Consider the following 17,702-nt stretch of genomic DNA (forward strand, 5'->3'; position numbering starts at 1 on the left):
AAATGGAGAAATTACAATCTCAGTCCCTGGCAGGTGGGACTATCACCATCTGACTGCTGGCACTGGACGCTCAGCAGCACTGCTCAGGCCTTCTCTGGCCGTGGGGACTCCTGCTCTGGTCACTGCATAGCCCTTCACAGCTGGTGGGCGGGAAGTGTGTCCCAAGCACCCACAGCCTCCCGTGCTGCACTGTGACTTGCGGTTTCAGGCATCACCTGCTACAGCAACCCAAACTTCACCCATCTCTTGCCATCCTTCAGGCAGTCAGCCCTAGGGAGATGTCCTGCAGTTTAGGGTCACCCTGTCCCCTCCCCAGTAAGACTCCATTATCTCATTAAGTGACTTTGAAGTCCCTAAAGAGGCACTAAACCTAAAAGCTGAAAAGTGAAGCTACCAAGGTCCACGAAGGAAGTAGCACAAACGAAAACATCATGAGCTGTGAGAGCCAGCCCAGGAAAGACGAGTGGTAGAGAGGGGCAATTTCAGTCCGAGACCACCTGGCATCCAATTGTAGCTTTGACTCCTACCAGCTGTGACCCAGAGTAAGTACTGGGCCTTGTGGACCTCAGGCCTGGAGCATCCATGCCTGCCCACACCCATGGGAGGGAATGAGCCTCTCACAGAGGAATGGGCTTTCCAGAACTATTTAAGGATGTGTCAGCCGAGGACATGGTAAGGGGTGGCCAACGTCTCAGAACCAGGAAAAAAGAGGGGAGATGGGGAAGTGAGATTTGGAGGACAGATAGGTGCAGGACAGGCAGGTTAAGGAGGCATGGGAAGTAGGCGAGAGGGTGGACTGTCCAGCAGGGAGGTGAGGAAGATAGAAAAGTCACAAGGGTAGTGGCCATGGCACTTGGACACCAGAGGTACAGCTCAGGCACCAGACACAAGAACAGCCTAGCCCCACGGACAGTCCCACCACCAGCCTGCAATCTCCATGGCTGAGCCTCTTCAGGACCTCTCATGTCATCCCTGGTTTCAGGTCTACCCAATCCATCAATCAGTGCTCTAGACTGCCCTCCAATCTAGTGACCTCATGGGTTGTAAAGGTGACAATCATGTGGGGAATACAGTCACGTGCCATATGATGATGTTCTGGTCAACAACAGATCAGATATATGATAGTGGTCTCCTAAGACTGGTACCATATAGCCTAGGTGTGTAGCAGACTATACCACCTGGGTTTGTGTAAGTACACTCTGTGATGTTCACATACAATGAAATCACCTAACAACAAATTTCTCAGAATGTGTCTCCATCATTAATCGAGGCATGACTGTAAATAGCACGGTAAGAGTCCAGCCTAAGGCAGGACAATCCACCTGACACTTCATAGCTACCGACAATAGGCACGTACCATGCGCTGGAGGAGTCTCACTTGTGCCTGCCTTGTTGGAGAGAACATGCAGGTGTCACTAAGGAACAGGGTTACAAAGACTATCTGAGGATATCTATCAACTCAGGACATGTCAAGGGGAGGTGAACACTGATTGCATAGCTGGAGACAGAGTAGTGGGACAGAGAGTGGGGGCATAGCCAGGGGACCAGAGTCAGGTTGCTGTCAAGAGGATGAAAAACCAGTAGGCGGTCAGGGAGGCACCAAGACCTGAGAGGCTAGGGGCCAGGCACCAGGTATGAGAATAGCCTACCTCTAGGCAGTCACTAGGGCCAGTCTCTTCACCAATTCCAGCTGGGTAACCACAGGGAATGTGGAAGCCACCAGAGCTAAGGGGGCTGATGAGGTTTGTGAGAATCCAGCCTAGGAGAGGCCAACCCACCCCATAATAGACCCCAGCGGGTGAGGATCATCCACTTATCTTCACAAACCGAACGTCCAGGGAAGGTCTCCAAGGCACAGCCCAGTGGCCCCACAACAACGACCATGTCAGTGCACGAAGCAAGTGCTTGGCTTCTTACAGGAACTGACTGAACTGAACATGACCTGCTGCGAAGATTGAGAGACGACTGACCGCAGATCTCGGCCACTCACGGCGCCTGGGTAGAGTGTGTGGGAGTCGCTCACGAAGTGGCCTGCGCCCCAGCGCCAAGACCAAGAGCAGCTTCCAAGGGGAACATGCAAAGACCAGAGAAACCACCTCCGGCGGGAAGTGAGGAAGCTTGTGCCTGATCCAGCGAAGCCGCACGGGCAAGCTTCCCCCGCACCACCCTGGGGCGCACGCTCCTCCGGGATTCGTCTGAGCGCTCCGCCCTCCCGAGGAGACACAGGGCCGAGGCATCGAGGACGCGTCCGAACAGAAGACAGGGCGCCCAGGCCCCAGGTCCTCCGCCAGCTGGCGACCCGGACGCGCCCAAGACCCCGCCCGACGCCATCACCCACGCGCTCGCCCTCCTCCCCTGACCCGCGTCCGCGCGGAAACTACGGCCCGCCCCGGCGCAAGCTACGCGCCTGCCGGGCCTGCCCTCACCGCGGGGCCGAAGACTCCGCACGTCTAGAGCTAGGAGCTCCTCGTCCCCGGTGCCTCCCCCTCCTCCAGAGAGGCCCCCAGGCCGCTCCCTGACGTCGGGCGCTTTCCTGCGCCTTCGTCTCCCGCCCCGTGAGGCAGACACACGCCACGGGCGCTGACTCCCGGGTGGCCGCGCAGGCCCCGGCAGACACCCCGCGCCGTGAGCCCGAACGGGCCGCCTCCCTGCTCCCGGAAAGACCGGGCTCGAGGAGGGGGCAGCCGTGCCGCGGACAGGGTCTGGTGGAACGTCCCCGCACTCCCGCCGTCCTTGCTCGCGTTCCGGCCGGCCAGGGGAGCCTCCCGTACGCCTCGCCCGGCACGCTTCCAAAGAAACGGTCGGATCCGACCCGGAAGTTCCTCCCCCGCTGGAGCGGCTCGCCGGGAACCGCCCCCTCCTGTACGGACGCACTGCGAGATCACTTATGGGAGATGTAGTTCGCGCGCGTCCAGCCGAAGCTAGCCGTGCGCTCCCCTGTCGCCTGGGCAACAAGCAAGCGCCACCGCGAGGGGAGCTGGGAAATGAGGTCCCCTCGGCGGCGCCGAGTCGGCAAAGGTGCAGCCCTGTGCTCCCGCCGCCGCCCTGGAGGGCGGGACTTCCGGTGTAGCCTTCGGCGCGCGCGCACGCTCGGCCGCCGGCTGTGGGCGCGCGCCCCTCGAGCAGCGCAGCGGGCTGCCTTCCCTGGAGCGCTGAGGCCGAGTTCGCGGAAGCTCGGCCCCCGTCGCGGTCAGCGCTGGCCGCTGCCCCGTCGTCCGCGGGTTCCGATGGCCGCGGAGGGGCAGGTGAGCGGAGGGAGCCCGGGCGGGGTGAGGCAGGCGGTGGCCGGCGAGGGACGGCTGGTGCCGAGGTAGCGGTCGAGGCGCCTGGTGCGTTGCGCCGGGCGGCCGAGAGCTGCAGCTGGACGCAGGTCCGGTGGGGGGGTCCTCAGGGCAGGGCGAGGGTGCCCGCGGCCGTGGGCCCTGGGCAGTGTGGCAGTCCTGGGGCGGATGGGGTTGTGGTTGCCCTCTGTGGGGCACTCTGGAAACGCCACGTGCAGAAGTGGCGTTGGGGCGTCCAGGGAGCTGCCAGTGGGTGAGCTGGCCAGGTCGTGCTGGGGTGTGGAGTTATCAGGTGCTGCGGAACCTAGTTATGTCCCTGACTGGCACGAGGGCAAGTGGAGGGCCCTGGGACCAGGTTCTTGGGCCTAAGAGAGACGGGTGAGCATGGGTTTGGTTGTCTCTGAGAGATGATCTGTTGGACACAGAGGAGATAAGGTGGGGCCCTGTGCCTGGCCAGGTACATAGATGGTGTCTGTCTGGTTTCCCAACTGTTGTTGCCGTGGGCTGGAGAGAGAGTCCAGTAGTACACGAGGAGAGAAGCACCACTGGTACTGGGGGCCCTGGTAGTCCTCGGAGGTAGAGGTCTTAGAAGGAGGCAGGTATGAGGGTATGTGTCAGGTAGGGGTGGGAACGGGGCTCAAAGGGAAAGATGATGTCAGAGAGAGATTCGGCAGGACTCTGAAACACAGGTCATGGGTCCTGGATGTGTTCCTATGTCCGTACTTTGGTTGGCTTTTCTGACCACTATTGACCCTAAGACTGAATCAATCATTACAGGGCCCAGTGACCTTCGAGGATGTGGCTGTGTATTTCTCCCTGGAGGAGTGGAGCCTCCTTAATTTGACCCAGAGGAGCCTGTACCATGATGTGATGCTGGAGAATTTTGCGCTCATTGGCTCGCTGGGTAAGTCTCTCACACTCGTCCCCAGCGAACTGACCACCTCTGCCTTTCCCCATGGGAAGTTCTACCCATCCTAAAGCTACACCACAGAGGCTGCTTCTTTCCCAGGTTCCCTGTGGTTAGTGCTGTGAGTACTGGGACTCGGCTGTCTGCTCTTCCTCTGCCTCTCTCTGAGCAGGCCGATAGCAGCCTCAACACCTGTTGTCCCATGGCCTCCTGAAGTAGGGCTTGGGGTTCAGATGTTTACAGTTTGCCCTCAAAATCCCATCCAGCTGTGCGTCTCGTTGGCCCTGTGACTCTGCTGAAGCCATGGCCTCTCTGTGCTCTGGGTTTTGCCTTCTTCCTCCAAAAGAAATTTTAGAGGGCCCTCCCTGGGCCAGGCTTGAGCCATGAATTCAAATCAGTAGTTCAATTTGGTGAGTATTGCCATATTAATATCTTTTAATCCATGAACATGGCATGTCTTTCCCTTTATTTAGCTATTGTTTAATTTTTTTCAAGGGTGTTTTATAGTTTTCAGTGTACAAGGCTTTATTCCTGAGTATTGTATTCTTTTTGATGTTATTTTAAGTTGAATTGTTTATTTAATTTCATTTTGGATTGTTCATTGCAAGTGTATAGAAATATAAGTGATTTTTATGTACAGATCTTGTATCTTGCAGTCTTGCTAAACTAATTTATTAGTTCTAATAGTTTCAGTGGATTCCTTGGTATTTCCCATGTATATAATGTCATGTCATTGTGAATGGAGATATTTTTACTTCTTTCTTTGCCAACTGACCTGGCTAGAATCTCCAGTACTTTATTGAATAGAAGTGGCAACAGTAGACATCTTTGCTTTGTTTACAATCTTATGGGAAAAGCGTTCAGTCTTTCACTAGTAAGATGCTAGCTGTAGGTTTTCTGCAGATGTCCTTTTCAGGTGAAGAATTGCCCTTCTCTTCCCAGTTTGTTGAGTGCATTTATCATGAAAGGTAGTTATATTTTGTCTCATACTTTTCTATGTCTATTGAAATTATCATGTGATTTTTGTCCCCTCTTCTATTAACATGGTGTATTACAGTGATTGATTTTCATCTGTGTGACTATTCTTAGCATAAATTACAGTCTGTCATGATTTGTAATCCTTTTTATGTATTTCTGGATTTGGTTTGCTAGTATTTTGTTGGGGAGTTTTGCATGTCTATTCATAAGACTTATCAATGGTGTAGTTTTCTTTTTCTCCTAATGTCTCTGTTTGGATTGAGTATGAGGGTAATTTTGGCTTCAATGTATGACTTGGGAAGTGTTCCCTTCTCTTCTTTTTCCTGAAAGAGTTTGTGAAGTACTAGTGTTAATTTTTTTTTTTTTTTTTTTTTTTTGAGGAAGATTAGCCCTGAGCTAACATCTGCTGCCAGTCCTCCTCTTTTTGCTGAGGAAGCCTAGCCCTGAGCTAACCTCCATGCCCATCTTCCTCTACTTTATATGTGGGACACCTACCACAGCGTGGCTTTTGCCAAGTGGTGCCATGTCCACACCTGGGATCCGAACCGGCGAATCCCAGGCCACCGAAAAGCAGAATGTGCCAACTAAACTGCTGTGCCCCGACTAGTGTTAATTTTTATTTCAACATTAATATTCACCAGTGAAACCATCTGGTCCTAGGCCTTTGTTTTCCTCCTGTAGGGAAAGTTTATTTTTTAAATCTATTCAGATTTTTTCTTTCTTCTTGAGTCAGTTTTGGTAGGTTTTTTCTTTTTTAGGAATTTGCCCATTTTATCTAAATTATCTAATTTGTGGGCATACAGTTGTTCATAGTGTTTCCTTACAATCCTTTCTATTTTTGTAAGGTTGTTAGTAATGTTCCTTTTTTCTTTCCTGTTTGTAATAAATTGAGTCTTTTCTCTATTTTTTCTTGTCAGTCTAGGTAATGGCTTGTTAATTTTGTTGATGTTTTCAAAGAACCACATTTTGGTTTCATTGATTCTGTTTTTCTAATCTCTATTTCATTTGCCTCTGCTCTTTATTATTTTCTTTCTTCTGCTAGCTTTGGATTTAGTTGCTTTCCTTTTTCTTGTTTCTTGAGGTTAAAATTAGGTTATTGGTTTGAGATCTTTTTTAATATGGGTGTTGTGATTGTCAACTAAAAATGTAAATTGGCCAGTTGTTTTACCCACAGAGCAAGTTTATTTGGGAACAACCAAAAGAACTGCAATTCAAGACATACAAGCTATGGCAGACCATGGGCAAATCCAAGAAAAAAGGAGGGGAGCTTGCTTTTTGTTTTGCCTTTTTTCCCCCAGTAATTTTATTGAGATCATAATGGTTTATAACATTGTATAGTTTTGGGTGTACATTATTATTTATAAATTTCTGAATAGACTTCATTGTGCTCACCACCAGTAGTCTCATTTTTGTCCGTCACCATACATATGTGCCCCTTTCCCCCTTTCGCCCACCCCCAGCCCCCTTCCCCTCTGTTAACCATTAATCTGTTCTCTTTATCTATGTATTTGTTTATCTTTGACATACAAGTGAAATCATGTAGTATTTGTCTTTCTCTGTCTGGCTTATTTCACTTAACATCATACCCTGAAGGACCATCCATATTGTTGTGAATGGGACAATTTTGTCCCTTTTTTATGGCTGAGTAGTATTCCTTGTGTGTGTGTGTGCATGTGTGCGTGTGTGTGTATATATATATGACATCTTCTTTATCTGATCATCTGTAGAAGGGCACTTGGGTTGCTTCCACGTCTTGGCTATTGTGAATAATGCTGCAGTGAACATAGGGGTGCTTAAATCTCTTTAGATCATTGATATCAAGTTCTTTGGATAAATATCCAGAAGTGGAAAAGCTGAATCCTATGGTATTTCTATTTTTGTTTGTTTGTTTTTTTTTTTTTTGAGGAAGATTAGCCCTGAGCTAACATCTGCTGCCAATCCTCTTTTTGCTGAGGAAGCCTAGCCCTGAGCTAACATCCGTGCCCATCTTCCTCTGCTTTATATGTGGGATGCCTACCACAGCATGGCTTGCTAAGCGGTGCATGTCCACACCTGGAATCCAAACCAGGGAACCCTAGGCCACTGAAGTGGAACGGCTGCACTTAACCACTGTGCCACTGGGCCGGTCCCTTAACTGATTTTTAAGTGTACAGAGGAGGTTCCTTTTCTAGTGCACCTGGTTGCCATGATGACGTGAGCCCCTGCGGTGTGTGGCAGGGTGGGTCAGCCTTGGCTTGGGCTGGCCTCTTACTCCTTTCTCCTCCTAGGATTTGCACCTTTGAGGTCCCATGTGGTTACCCAACTGGAGGATGATGAAGAACAGCTCTGGGTACCCAACATGGTGGACATGATCCTGGTCAGCAGAACAGAGGCCGAGAGGGGCCCTGGTCTTGGTGAGTGGGTCTGGGGTCCTGGTTGCAGTGCCGGGCTCGCGGCATGCTGGGTGTCTGTGTGCACTGGCATCTTGGTGCTGAGGCCAGTGACTGCATTTTGTCCCACCTTTCCTCTCCCTTTTGGACACACCTTGTGGTCTTGCCATGTCTACCATGACTCTCGGACCCTGGATGACCCACCTTTTTGGCCTCTGTATCTTGTCATTTCCCTGTCTCTGTGCCAGCACAGAGCTGTCCACTACTGACCTGCTCTGCTTGTGACTTGTGATGTGCATGTGTCCTTAAATAATATTTGACCACTGGCTACTCTGTTACAATTGTCTTTTCATCGGAGTAGACACATCCTCTTCACAATACTTGCTGTCATCATCTAAGGCCCTCCTTTAAACCCAGTGCAGAGGAGTGGCTCAGAGACTCCAGCTCTCCTCCCTGCATTGCTGCCATCTTTGTGTCTTTGTCCCTGTTGAGGTCTTCCCTGTTCCATGGTCTGCCAGAGCCCTGTTCTGCTGGGCCAGCCCTTCCTCACCCAGACCTTTCCCAGCACCCTCCTGGCAGTTCTGTGGACTTCTTTCTAGGTGTGTCCAGTGTGCATTGGTGAGAAGGTGCCTCCTCCCTCTAATCCAGCTCTTGGCACCTCACTTCTCTGTCTCAGGTTGTCTGTGCAGACTGGAGGATGAGGAAGCTCCTCCCAAGCAGGTGAAGAGCTGCAGAGTTCACCTGTCAGAGAAGCCCTTTCTGTGTGGGGCGTCTGGGAAGGACGTCCCAGCCACCTTAGACCTCCTCCTGCACGAGGCCGCCCACAGCAGGGGGAAGCCATGCAGGAGCACTGAGCGCAAGGCCTTCCCACCCAGCTCCCGTTGCCAGCAGCAGCAGGGAGTCCAAGCTGCACAGAAGCCCTTCAAGTGCAGTGACTGTGGGCAGGCCTTCCTGAAGGCCTTTGCGCTCCTCGACCACTTAACTCTCTCTGAAGAGAGACCCTTTAGATGCCCAAAAGGTGGAAATGCCCCCAAAGAGACATCAACCCTTGCTAGTCACCGAAAAATTCACACTGGAGAGTCATCCCATGTGTGTAACGAGTGTGGAAAGGCCTTCAGTTACCCATCTAAGCTGAGGAAGCACCAGAAGGTTCACACGGGCATAAAACCTTTCAAGTGTGGTGAGTGTGGGAAAACCTTCAACCGCAAAGATGCGCTTGTCCTGCACCAGAGAATCCACACTGGAGAAAGGCCGTATGAGTGCAGCGAATGTGGGAAAGCCTTCAGCGTGTTGTCCACCCTCATCCGGCACCGGAAAGTTCACATTGGAGAAAGGCCCTATGAGTGCGGGGAATGTGGGAAGTTCTTTAAATACAACCACAGCTTCATTCTTCACCAGAGAGTGCACACTGGAGAAAGGCCCTACGAGTGCAAGCAGTGCGGGAAAGCGTACGTGACCCGCTCCGGCCTCTACCAGCACTGGAAGGTCCACACTGGGGAGCGGCCCTACAAGTGCAGCCTGTGTGGAAAAGCCTTCACGACCAGGTCCTACTGCAATCGGCACCAGCAGTTCCACACTGAAGAGAGGTCCCATGAATGTGCAGAATGTGGGAAAGCCTTCAAACATAGTTCCACCCTCCTTCAGCACAAGAAAGTCCACGCTGGAGAAAGGCAGTAGGAGGACAGGGATGTGGGAAAGCTTGTAGCCATGGCTGACACCTTGTTCATCATGAAAGGTCTCACTCAAGAGAGATTAGGAGAGTAGCCATTTGAAAGCTTAACCTGGCAGACCCCACCACCACCCTGGGGTGGTGCCAGGAGTGTTGGGAAGCTTTTGGGAGCTACATTGCACTCTGACCTGCCCAGGCTGTTGGCAGTGTTAAGTCACTGCCAGTTTCTGTGACAGAAGCCACCCCACCTCTACCACCTGGTCTGTCCCCATGGGGTCTATCAGTCACCCCAGTGTACTCTGGGACAGCAGACCTCTGTGCTTCCCACTCTATATAGGAGAGAATCATGAGTGGTGGAACCCATAATGGGCCTATTCCCTCCCTTGACTGGTTTAGGTGTGGACGTGACCTAGTTCTGGCCAAGAGTAGCTGAGAAGTTTCTACTGGGATCTTCCTGGGAAGATTAACCACTTTCATGGATGCTATGAGACTACACATGGTACCTGTCATGGATTTATCCAACTCTGGAACTGACTCACTGCTCTGGAATGTATGGTAACAAAGGCCGTATTGTTTAAGCCACTTTTATTTTTGGGGGTTCTGATCCCTGTGTGTGGAGGGACTGGGAACAGAATTGGGCTCATAAACAGAGGGAATGGCTTCTTTGGGGGTCCCTGACTTTTATCTACCTCAGTGGGGACAGAAGGATGGCAGACAACAGCTCCAGTCAAGATTGGCCTAATTTTCATTGGTGTCTGAGACCTCCAGAGAAAGACTGAAGAGCTTTGTGGATGAATCTGGTAGCTTGGATGTCAGGTTTCTTTGTGGGTCCAGAGCTTGTGAAGAATGGGGTCATTGCTTTAAGATCCCCCATGTGTGTAAGGACAAGAGAGCTGGGTCCCTTGTTCCCAGAGAATGTTGTACAACATCTAGCATTGGTCAGAAGAAGCTGTTTCCAGAATCAGCTCAGAAGCCATGTTCTCTGAAAACTAGAGTGTGGAAGTAAGTTCTAGACTGACCATAGGACCTACAGGGGCCTGTTTAAAACAGTAAGTGGGCACAGAAATACTGAATGGAGTAACATGGGGGCTGGGGGGTGTCTGGTAAACTAGAGTTTGAGTTGGATCTAAAGAGGCACCCACAAATGTTCCAGCAACTGTCGTTCCACGGTGTGAGGAGTGCAGAGTTATCTGTGGCTGAGGTCACTGTTAGCAAGTAAGCTACAGGTTTTCTGGATTCTCATCAGCTTCCTGAGCATGTCCACCTCATGGCCGTCACCCTGGTCTGAGAGAAGGGAGATCCCGTAGTCCTGGGATGTGGTTTGTGTGACCCAGTTGGGTTCCCAGTGTGTCTGCACACGATAGCCTTCGTTGTTTTTGCGGCCACTGTCCCGGGGCTCAAAGGAGAGAAGTGGTTGAATCAACATATGGATCCAGATCTTCTGGTTTGTGGGGCCTTTTGATTTAAAAAATTTGGAAAGTATTTTCCCAAAAGGTAAATAAAATGTCAGTTCATCAAAACTTGTATGTTGGTTGTAGCTGTGTCCCTAGTCCAGAAATTGTGCTTCATGTCAAGAAGAGACCGTTAGTTGGGAGACATGTTGGGGAGAGCACCAGTGCCCCCAGGCTTGAGGCGCTTCAGGCCACTGCTGCCTCCTAACTGGGGTGATTCTTCTCGCCACCCCTGGAGGGGTGATGGCCACACAGGCGGAACCCCAGGCAGGCCTGCAGTCAGGGCAGTTTCAGCCAGGCTGCTCAATTTCTCCCCAGCACCGTAAGGTACATGGCCACCCCCAGCCTGCTCAGGCCCTCCCCGCCGTGTAATAATTATCTATCTCCAACATGGGGGTGCATGTCCAACTGAGCCAGGCAGGGCTCAGATCTCCAAGCAAATGGGGATAGGGTAGACCTCAGTAATTAGAGCTCAATTCTTTGTACCCTGTGTGGGTGGCCTTGGTTAGATCTCATAAGATGGCCCCCAGCGCGTGGTGAAGGATCCTCTGCACTTGCCCTGAATCTGCCTGCTGGTCTCCCACTGGGGCTCTGCACACAGCAGCCAACCTGTTGGGGAGGGTTTGGAGGGTGCCGTTTCCCTGGTGATGCTGGAACATCAGGAACAAAGCCTGGTGGCTCTGACTCTTGGACCTGCCCAGGGTACCATTTTGGGTGGGACTCACTCGTGCCCTCACTTCAGCCCAAACTTCATCTGGGAGCCAACGCCAACAGCCCATTGTTAAACAGCCTCTGTCTGGCAGTGGAGCTCTCCTCTGGAATATACCCTGCAGTCCCTGGCCCCTGGGAATTTTCTCGTGCCCTCAGCCTATCAGGACTGCCTCCTCATCCTTGCTCCCTCTCCCAGTAATACCCCTTCAATAGTGAAGCCAAGATGTCCCCTCTTCATGAGTCCTATGACTCATTCTCTTTTTGTCCTCCATGCCTTGATGTCAGGCCGGACACCAACCCTCTGCCACCTCTAAGTTTGTCCTCGTGACTGGTCTGCACTGTTGTAGCAGTGTACAGCAGTGTAGCAGTCCCTCTGTTAGCAACCGAGGGATACTTTTGTGTTCCTTAAAGACTTAGCAACATGCAAGCAATGGCTCAAGGGCTCAAGGCTTCACTGATCTTGGGGATTCGTGCCAGACAGCTTGCTTCCAGCTTTTTAAAGTTCACCCACAGAGGCAGCGTGCTTATTTTTTCACTGCTTACCTGTTTATCCCATGCCTGGTGAATTGCTGCTGTGTGCTGGGGACTGAACTCGCCCACCAGGGACGAAAAACACAGGGGCCTCCTGCATGGAACTTACTTTCTAGTAGGGCGATAGAGACTGTGTCCCCCCAAAATACAGTGGGTAAAACTTATCTCCATTGTGATAGTGTTCAGTGTGTAACGCACTTAGTCCCCGTGTCAACAGGGCAGGTGTCAATTTGTTGGTAACAGTAATGATAAACATGCACGTCTCCCTACTAATTAAGCAGGAGAGCAGGATTGAAATTCTGAATATTCAGTTTGATACCTCGTCTTATAAAATTCCATGAACTGATTCATGGGGCCAGATTCCATCTTGTTCTGCAGATACCCTGAGGGCAACTCTTCTCATCTCCTGGTAAGTGTCTCAGTCCATTTGGCCTGCTATAGCAAAATACCATAGACTGGGTAGCTTAAACTGCAGAACTGTATTTCTCACAGTTCCAGAGGCTGGAAGTCCAAGATCCTAGCATGGGCCGATTTATTCCTGGATGAGAGCTCTCTTCCTGGCTCTTAGACATCTTTTGCTGTGTCTTCACACGGCTGAGAGAGATGAAGCTCTGCTATCTCTTTGCCACATGGAGGCCTCACTGTCATCTAAACCCATTACCTCCCAGAGGCCCCACATCCTCATAGCATCACGTAGGGGGCTAGGGTTCAATGCATGAATTTGAGGAAGACACAAACATTCAGTCCATAACAATATCTTTTTAATAGTGGTTATTTTCATTTTAAAGCTATGCTCTGGAATTTAATCATTTAGCACCCTAAGCAGACCAGTACAGCTCACTTTTACAGTATAGCTCCCCTGCAGTGATCCCCACATATTGACATCCCCGTCTCCTGCCGAGGATGGCCCAGGCCAGGCCTCCTAAAGTCCAGCACAGACTTTTCCACCACACCCATGGACGGGTGAAAGCTGCGTCAGGCTCCGGAGGCCCAGATTCCACCAATGCAAAGGTTCATCATGAGTCCGCTCTGTCTCTTACTCTGAGTTGCCCTTCCTGCCCTGGGAAGCTCCCGGCAGCATGCACCTGCATGTGAAAGTCAGCCTCCGCCCAGCCTCACCACAAGCAGCCACATCCATCTTGTGGTTCCTAATGGGCTTAGAATAAACCAAACTCCACCCCAGCTTACAGTGCCGGCATGACTTGGTTCCCAACCCCATGCCCTGCTCCTCCCCGACACAGGCCACAGGTCTCCTCATTCTTAAACTCTTCGGCTCACTCCTGCCTGGGGCCTCTGCACTCAGTTCCTTGTGGCCAGAATACTCTTCTTCTGGAGTGACCTCCTCAGAGAGGTGTTCCCGACCGTCACTCTGAAGAGGCAGTCATCACTTCCTGTCACCTGCATCATTTCCTGCAGAGCCCCAACCACTCTCTGCAGTGGCCCTGTTGTTTAGTCTTTGCACGTTAAATCTGCATCGCGCGTTGACTCGAGATGAAATGTGTCTATCCCAGAGCTCAGGCAAGGGCCTGGCACACAGTAGACCCTGGAGAATGTTTGTTGAGTGAGTATTTGGCTGCTCCGCAGGACTGTGCTGGGCCCAGACCACAGCCCTGTCACCACAGCTGACTCTGGGGAGGGAGAGAAGGAAGGACATCAAAGTGAAAGAGTAGAAAATCCCTCTTCCTGCATTCAGCAAATTGCCTGAGTCTGCTTACCTGTTTATCCCATGCCTGGTGAATTGCTGCTGTGTGCTGGGGACTGAACTCGCCCACCAGGGACGAAAAACACAGGGGCCTCCTGCATGGAACTTACTTTCTAGTAGGGCGATAGAGACTGTGTCCCCCCAAAATACAGTGGGTAAAACTTATCTCCATTGTGATAGTGTTTAGAAGTGATTAGGTTCTGAGAGTGGAGCCCTCGGGAATGAGATTAATGCCTTTATAAGAGACCCCCGAGAACTCCCTCCCTCCTTGTGCTGTGTGAGGACACAGTGAGAAGAAGGCTGTTTACCAGGAAGCAGATCCTCACCAGACACCAAATCTGCCTGCACCTTCATCTTGGACTTGCCAGCCTCTCTACCTGAGAAATAAATTTCTGTTGTCTGTAAGCCCTCAGGCTATGGTGTGTTATAGCAGCCGGAGTGGACTAAGACGTGAGGAGACAGACATCCCTCAAGAAACCACACAACTGGCGACAGTGACAAGGGCTAAGAAAGGGCACTCTTGGTGTGTCGATTGAGGGCCTTCTTGATTGTCTGCATTTCGGGACCTCTGGTCTCTCCTCATGTCCATCTCCGGGGGGGCTCAGGTGATGCTGCACTTGGCGTTTACCTTTTAGTGAAGGGAAGTCATCATGGCTGCTGCTTTCATGTAGTGCTTTTTTTTTTTAATCTAACATTTAATGATTCTACTTTTTTACAGTCTACAGAGCTTATTCAGATTTCATGTTATACCTGCACACATGTGTGTAGTTCTATGCAATTTTATCACATGTGTAGCTTCATGTAACTTATCCCCTCAATCAAGATACAGAACAGGTCAAACACCACAAAGATTGCCCTCCTGCTGCCCCTTCATAGCCAATCCCCAGCCTTAACCCCTGGCAGCCACTAATCCACTTACTTCTATAATTTTCTAACTTTAAAGTGATTTTGATGAGGTCCACTTTTTCTTTTTATCAATTGTGCTTTTCTAATCAAGTCTAAGAAATCTTCACTTGGCCCTAAGTCTCAAAAATTTTCTCCTAAAAATTTTAGTTTTCTGTTTTATATTTAAATGTGATCCTTTTTGAGTTAATTTTTGTGTAAGGTGTGAGATTTAAGTTATTTTTTGCCTGTGGCTGTCCATTTGTTCCAGCACCATTTGTTTAAAAAACTCTTCTTCCTCCATTTAGTTGCTTTTGCACCTTCGTCAGAAATCCTTTGGGCCTGTATGTATGGGTCCATTTCTAGGTTCTGTGTTTTGTTCCATTGATCTATATCTATTCTTCCGCCAGCATTAATGATTAATTTTCATGTCTCTATTTCCCCACAGTGAGCTGGGTGGACCTGGAGTGTGAGACCTAGAAGAGTAACTGGATTTGCTGTAGAGTAACCTCCCCCTTCACCTGGATGCCAACATGTTCAGGGAATCTTCCCCCTCTCCTCTCCATGCAGCAAAGGATCCTTCCCAAAGGAGACTGGAGATCCAGGCCCATGGTTGCCCATTTCCCTCAGGACCTGACCCTTCCCACCCTGGGGCCCATCTCCAACCAGTGATGGTCTGGGGGCTTGCATCAAAGATTTTTTTTTATGGACACTGTTGACTGTACATATACCTGTCATGGATTTGTCCAGCTTTCAAATCACTCATCCCTGGAATGTAGTACCTTACACTGGTCTAAATTATATAACACAGGTCTTTTTTTTTTTAAAGCCACCTGTAATCTTGGGGGTTGTGTTCGTTTTGTGGGGTATTTTGAGAACAGAATTGTGCTCTATGTACAGAAAGGGGACAGTGGGGCCCCGGTTTGCTTATTAGCTTTTGTTATATTTCATAGGGTTTTTGTACATGGACAACTGTATTACCTGTGAATAAAGTAAGTTTTACTTCTTTTTAATCCAGATGCCTTTTCTTTTTCTTTCCTTACTGCACTGACTAGAACCTCCAGTGGAATGTTGAAAGGAAGTGGTGATTACTGACATTCTAGTGCTGTTAAGCCACCCAGTCCACGGTATTTTGTTATAGCAGCCAGAGCTAAGTCATATGACCTTTAAAATTCTAAGAACACCTTGTTTAGCACTAGTCTCCAGGGTCAGTGACACCTTGAGCCATTTCTGTTGCTTTCAGAAAAGCAAACATACCCTTGAGATTTGAAACATTTGCATCTGTGGGTGCAGTTGTGGGAAGACATGGTAGCAGAGGACTGGTGTCAGACCAAAGGTTCAGACATCAGAGAGAGGCTGACACCAACACGGAGGAGCGATAATGCAGCTGAGACGGAGAGGCAAGGTTGGGAGAGGTTGAGAAGACGGTGGAGGGTATCCCTTGTTGGGGAGGGCACAGGCAAAGGTCCAAGGGCAGGGAACTGCTGGAGAGAGCCCAGAGAAGAGTTATGACTGGCTAGGGCTGAGTGCACAGGATCAGTCTTAGACTGCATCAAAGGCCTGAAGGCACTTGCCTGTTGGATTGAGGGTGGGCTGAAAGCAATGCAACTACACAGCCCCACACAGACTGGTATCCTGGGCAGCCAGTGGTCACAGCCATCAGGCCTTTGCCTGAAGTATTCTGGCATCACTGGCAAACATCTCCCTTCCTCAACAGATTGGCTGCTGTGTACTGAGCCCCACTGGGAGACTGGAAGGCCAGTTCAGGGCAAGCACAGAAGACTCTTTAGTCGTGAACTGAGGGCCATTTTATGAGATCTAACCATGGCCCTCCACACAGGGCACAAAGGACTGAGCTCTGATGACCAGTATCTATCCTACCCCAATCTGCTTGGAGGCCTGAATCCCATGTAGCTCAGCAGGCCTATAACTGATCCAACATGAGCCTCCGTGTTGGTGGAAGACAATTATTACACCCAGGAAGGCCTGTGCAGGGTGGGGGATCCCCCAAACACCTCATGGTGCTGGGGAGTACTTGAGCAGCCCTGCTGTAAACTGTGCTGACTGCAAGCCTGCCTTTGCTTCTGCCCCTGATGTTATCATTCCTTGTCCCTTTGGGGGCTTTGGGGAGAATCACCCTGGGAAGAGGTGGCAGCAGCAGTGGCTTCTGACCCACCACACAGTATGGATGGACACTGCAGGCCAAAGCCTCTCACATCAGAGGACTCCTGGTCCTTCTCCCCCAGGACTCTTGGAAGGGCCCAGGAGAATATACATAACCCACCTAGAGGTTTCAGTAAACTGCTTTTGTATTGGAATGTTTTTGGAAATGGCTCCAACATTTATAAAATCAAAAGCCACATAAAAATCCAAATATCTGGATCTTTTTTGAAAACCAGGAGGTTTGGGAAACCCATATTAACTCCACCATGTTGTCTCCCCACCCCTGAGGGACAGACCTGCTTGGAGGCACAGAGGTAGAGTAATGAAGGCCAATGGCTGTGCGATTCTCTAGAAACCCTGGCTACTCACATAAACCACTCCCCATACCATGAGCTCTGTTTTCCCTCAGGGTTGGGGGAAGTGAGAGTGACACCTGAGCAGTGACAGCCATGAGATGAACAGCTCAGGGAGGTTAAAACACTTGTATTTCAGCTGTGGGCAATACACAGGTCTGCAGGTCCTGAGTTCTGCACACTCTTATCCACTTGGTCAGTCACCCGGAGGAGTTTTGATGCACCTTTGGAACAACTAAGTCGTCTCTAGTTTAGCAGTCTTCTCGACACTGCCCAGTGTTTCTGTACTCATGATGGCTCCCACATGCCCCTTCAGGTCTCAGATTGGTCTAACTGCCTCATCCTGCATAACCACAGCTGATGGAGAACTGTGGCTGCTCCTGACTGGGAGAGCATGAGCCTATAGTTTACCAGTCTCCCCAACTCCGTTACCTCACACCCAGTGTTTCTCTATCCACACAGAGTACCCACTGGGCATCTACTGGTCTCCCAGGGTCATATATCCTCATCAGGAACCAGAACACAGCTTCTCCTCAGACAGATGGAGAAACCCAGACTTCCCACTGGGAACTAGGGACCTACCCCTGACCCAACATTCTAGTGTTGAAGCCTAACATACTCCTTCCTCAGGGTGGGATGTGGCCACAGTTAACTCTGAAACAGGCCACTGTGTCCACTCCACGAGCCCTTCAGTTTTTCCCAGTC

At 50.5% G+C, this 17,702-nt stretch overlaps 1 protein-coding gene across 3 annotated transcripts; it reads left to right on the plus strand.

The window, feature by feature from the left end:
- The first annotated feature begins 2,364 nt into the window (after window positions 1-2,364).
- Window positions 2,365-15,494, plus strand: ZNF584 (zinc finger protein 584). Of its 3 annotated transcripts, none has more exons than XM_070558911.1 (5): window positions 2,904-3,245; window positions 4,059-4,185; window positions 7,434-7,559; window positions 8,212-10,206; window positions 14,930-15,494. In XM_070558911.1, the coding sequence occupies exons 1-4, from the start codon at window positions 2,985-2,987 to the stop codon at window positions 9,210-9,212; spliced, it is 1,515 nt and encodes a 504-aa protein (XP_070415012.1). In that variant the 5' UTR covers window positions 2,904-2,984; the 3' UTR covers window positions 9,213-10,206; window positions 14,930-15,494. The 3 variants fall into 3 exon arrangements, with proteins under 3 accessions (XP_008542771.1, XP_070415012.1, XP_070415011.1); XM_070558910.1 differs by having other exon boundaries at window positions 2,929-3,245; window positions 8,212-10,253; XM_008544549.2 differs by lacking the exon at window positions 14,930-15,494 and having other exon boundaries at window positions 2,365-3,245; window positions 8,212-10,724.
- The last annotated feature ends 2,208 nt before the right edge of the window (window positions 15,495-17,702 follow it).

Source organism: Equus przewalskii, chromosome 9 (assembly GCF_037783145.1).
Source record: "Equus przewalskii isolate Varuska chromosome 9, EquPr2, whole genome shotgun sequence".
NCBI lineage: Eukaryota > Metazoa > Chordata > Mammalia > Perissodactyla > Equidae > Equus > Equus przewalskii.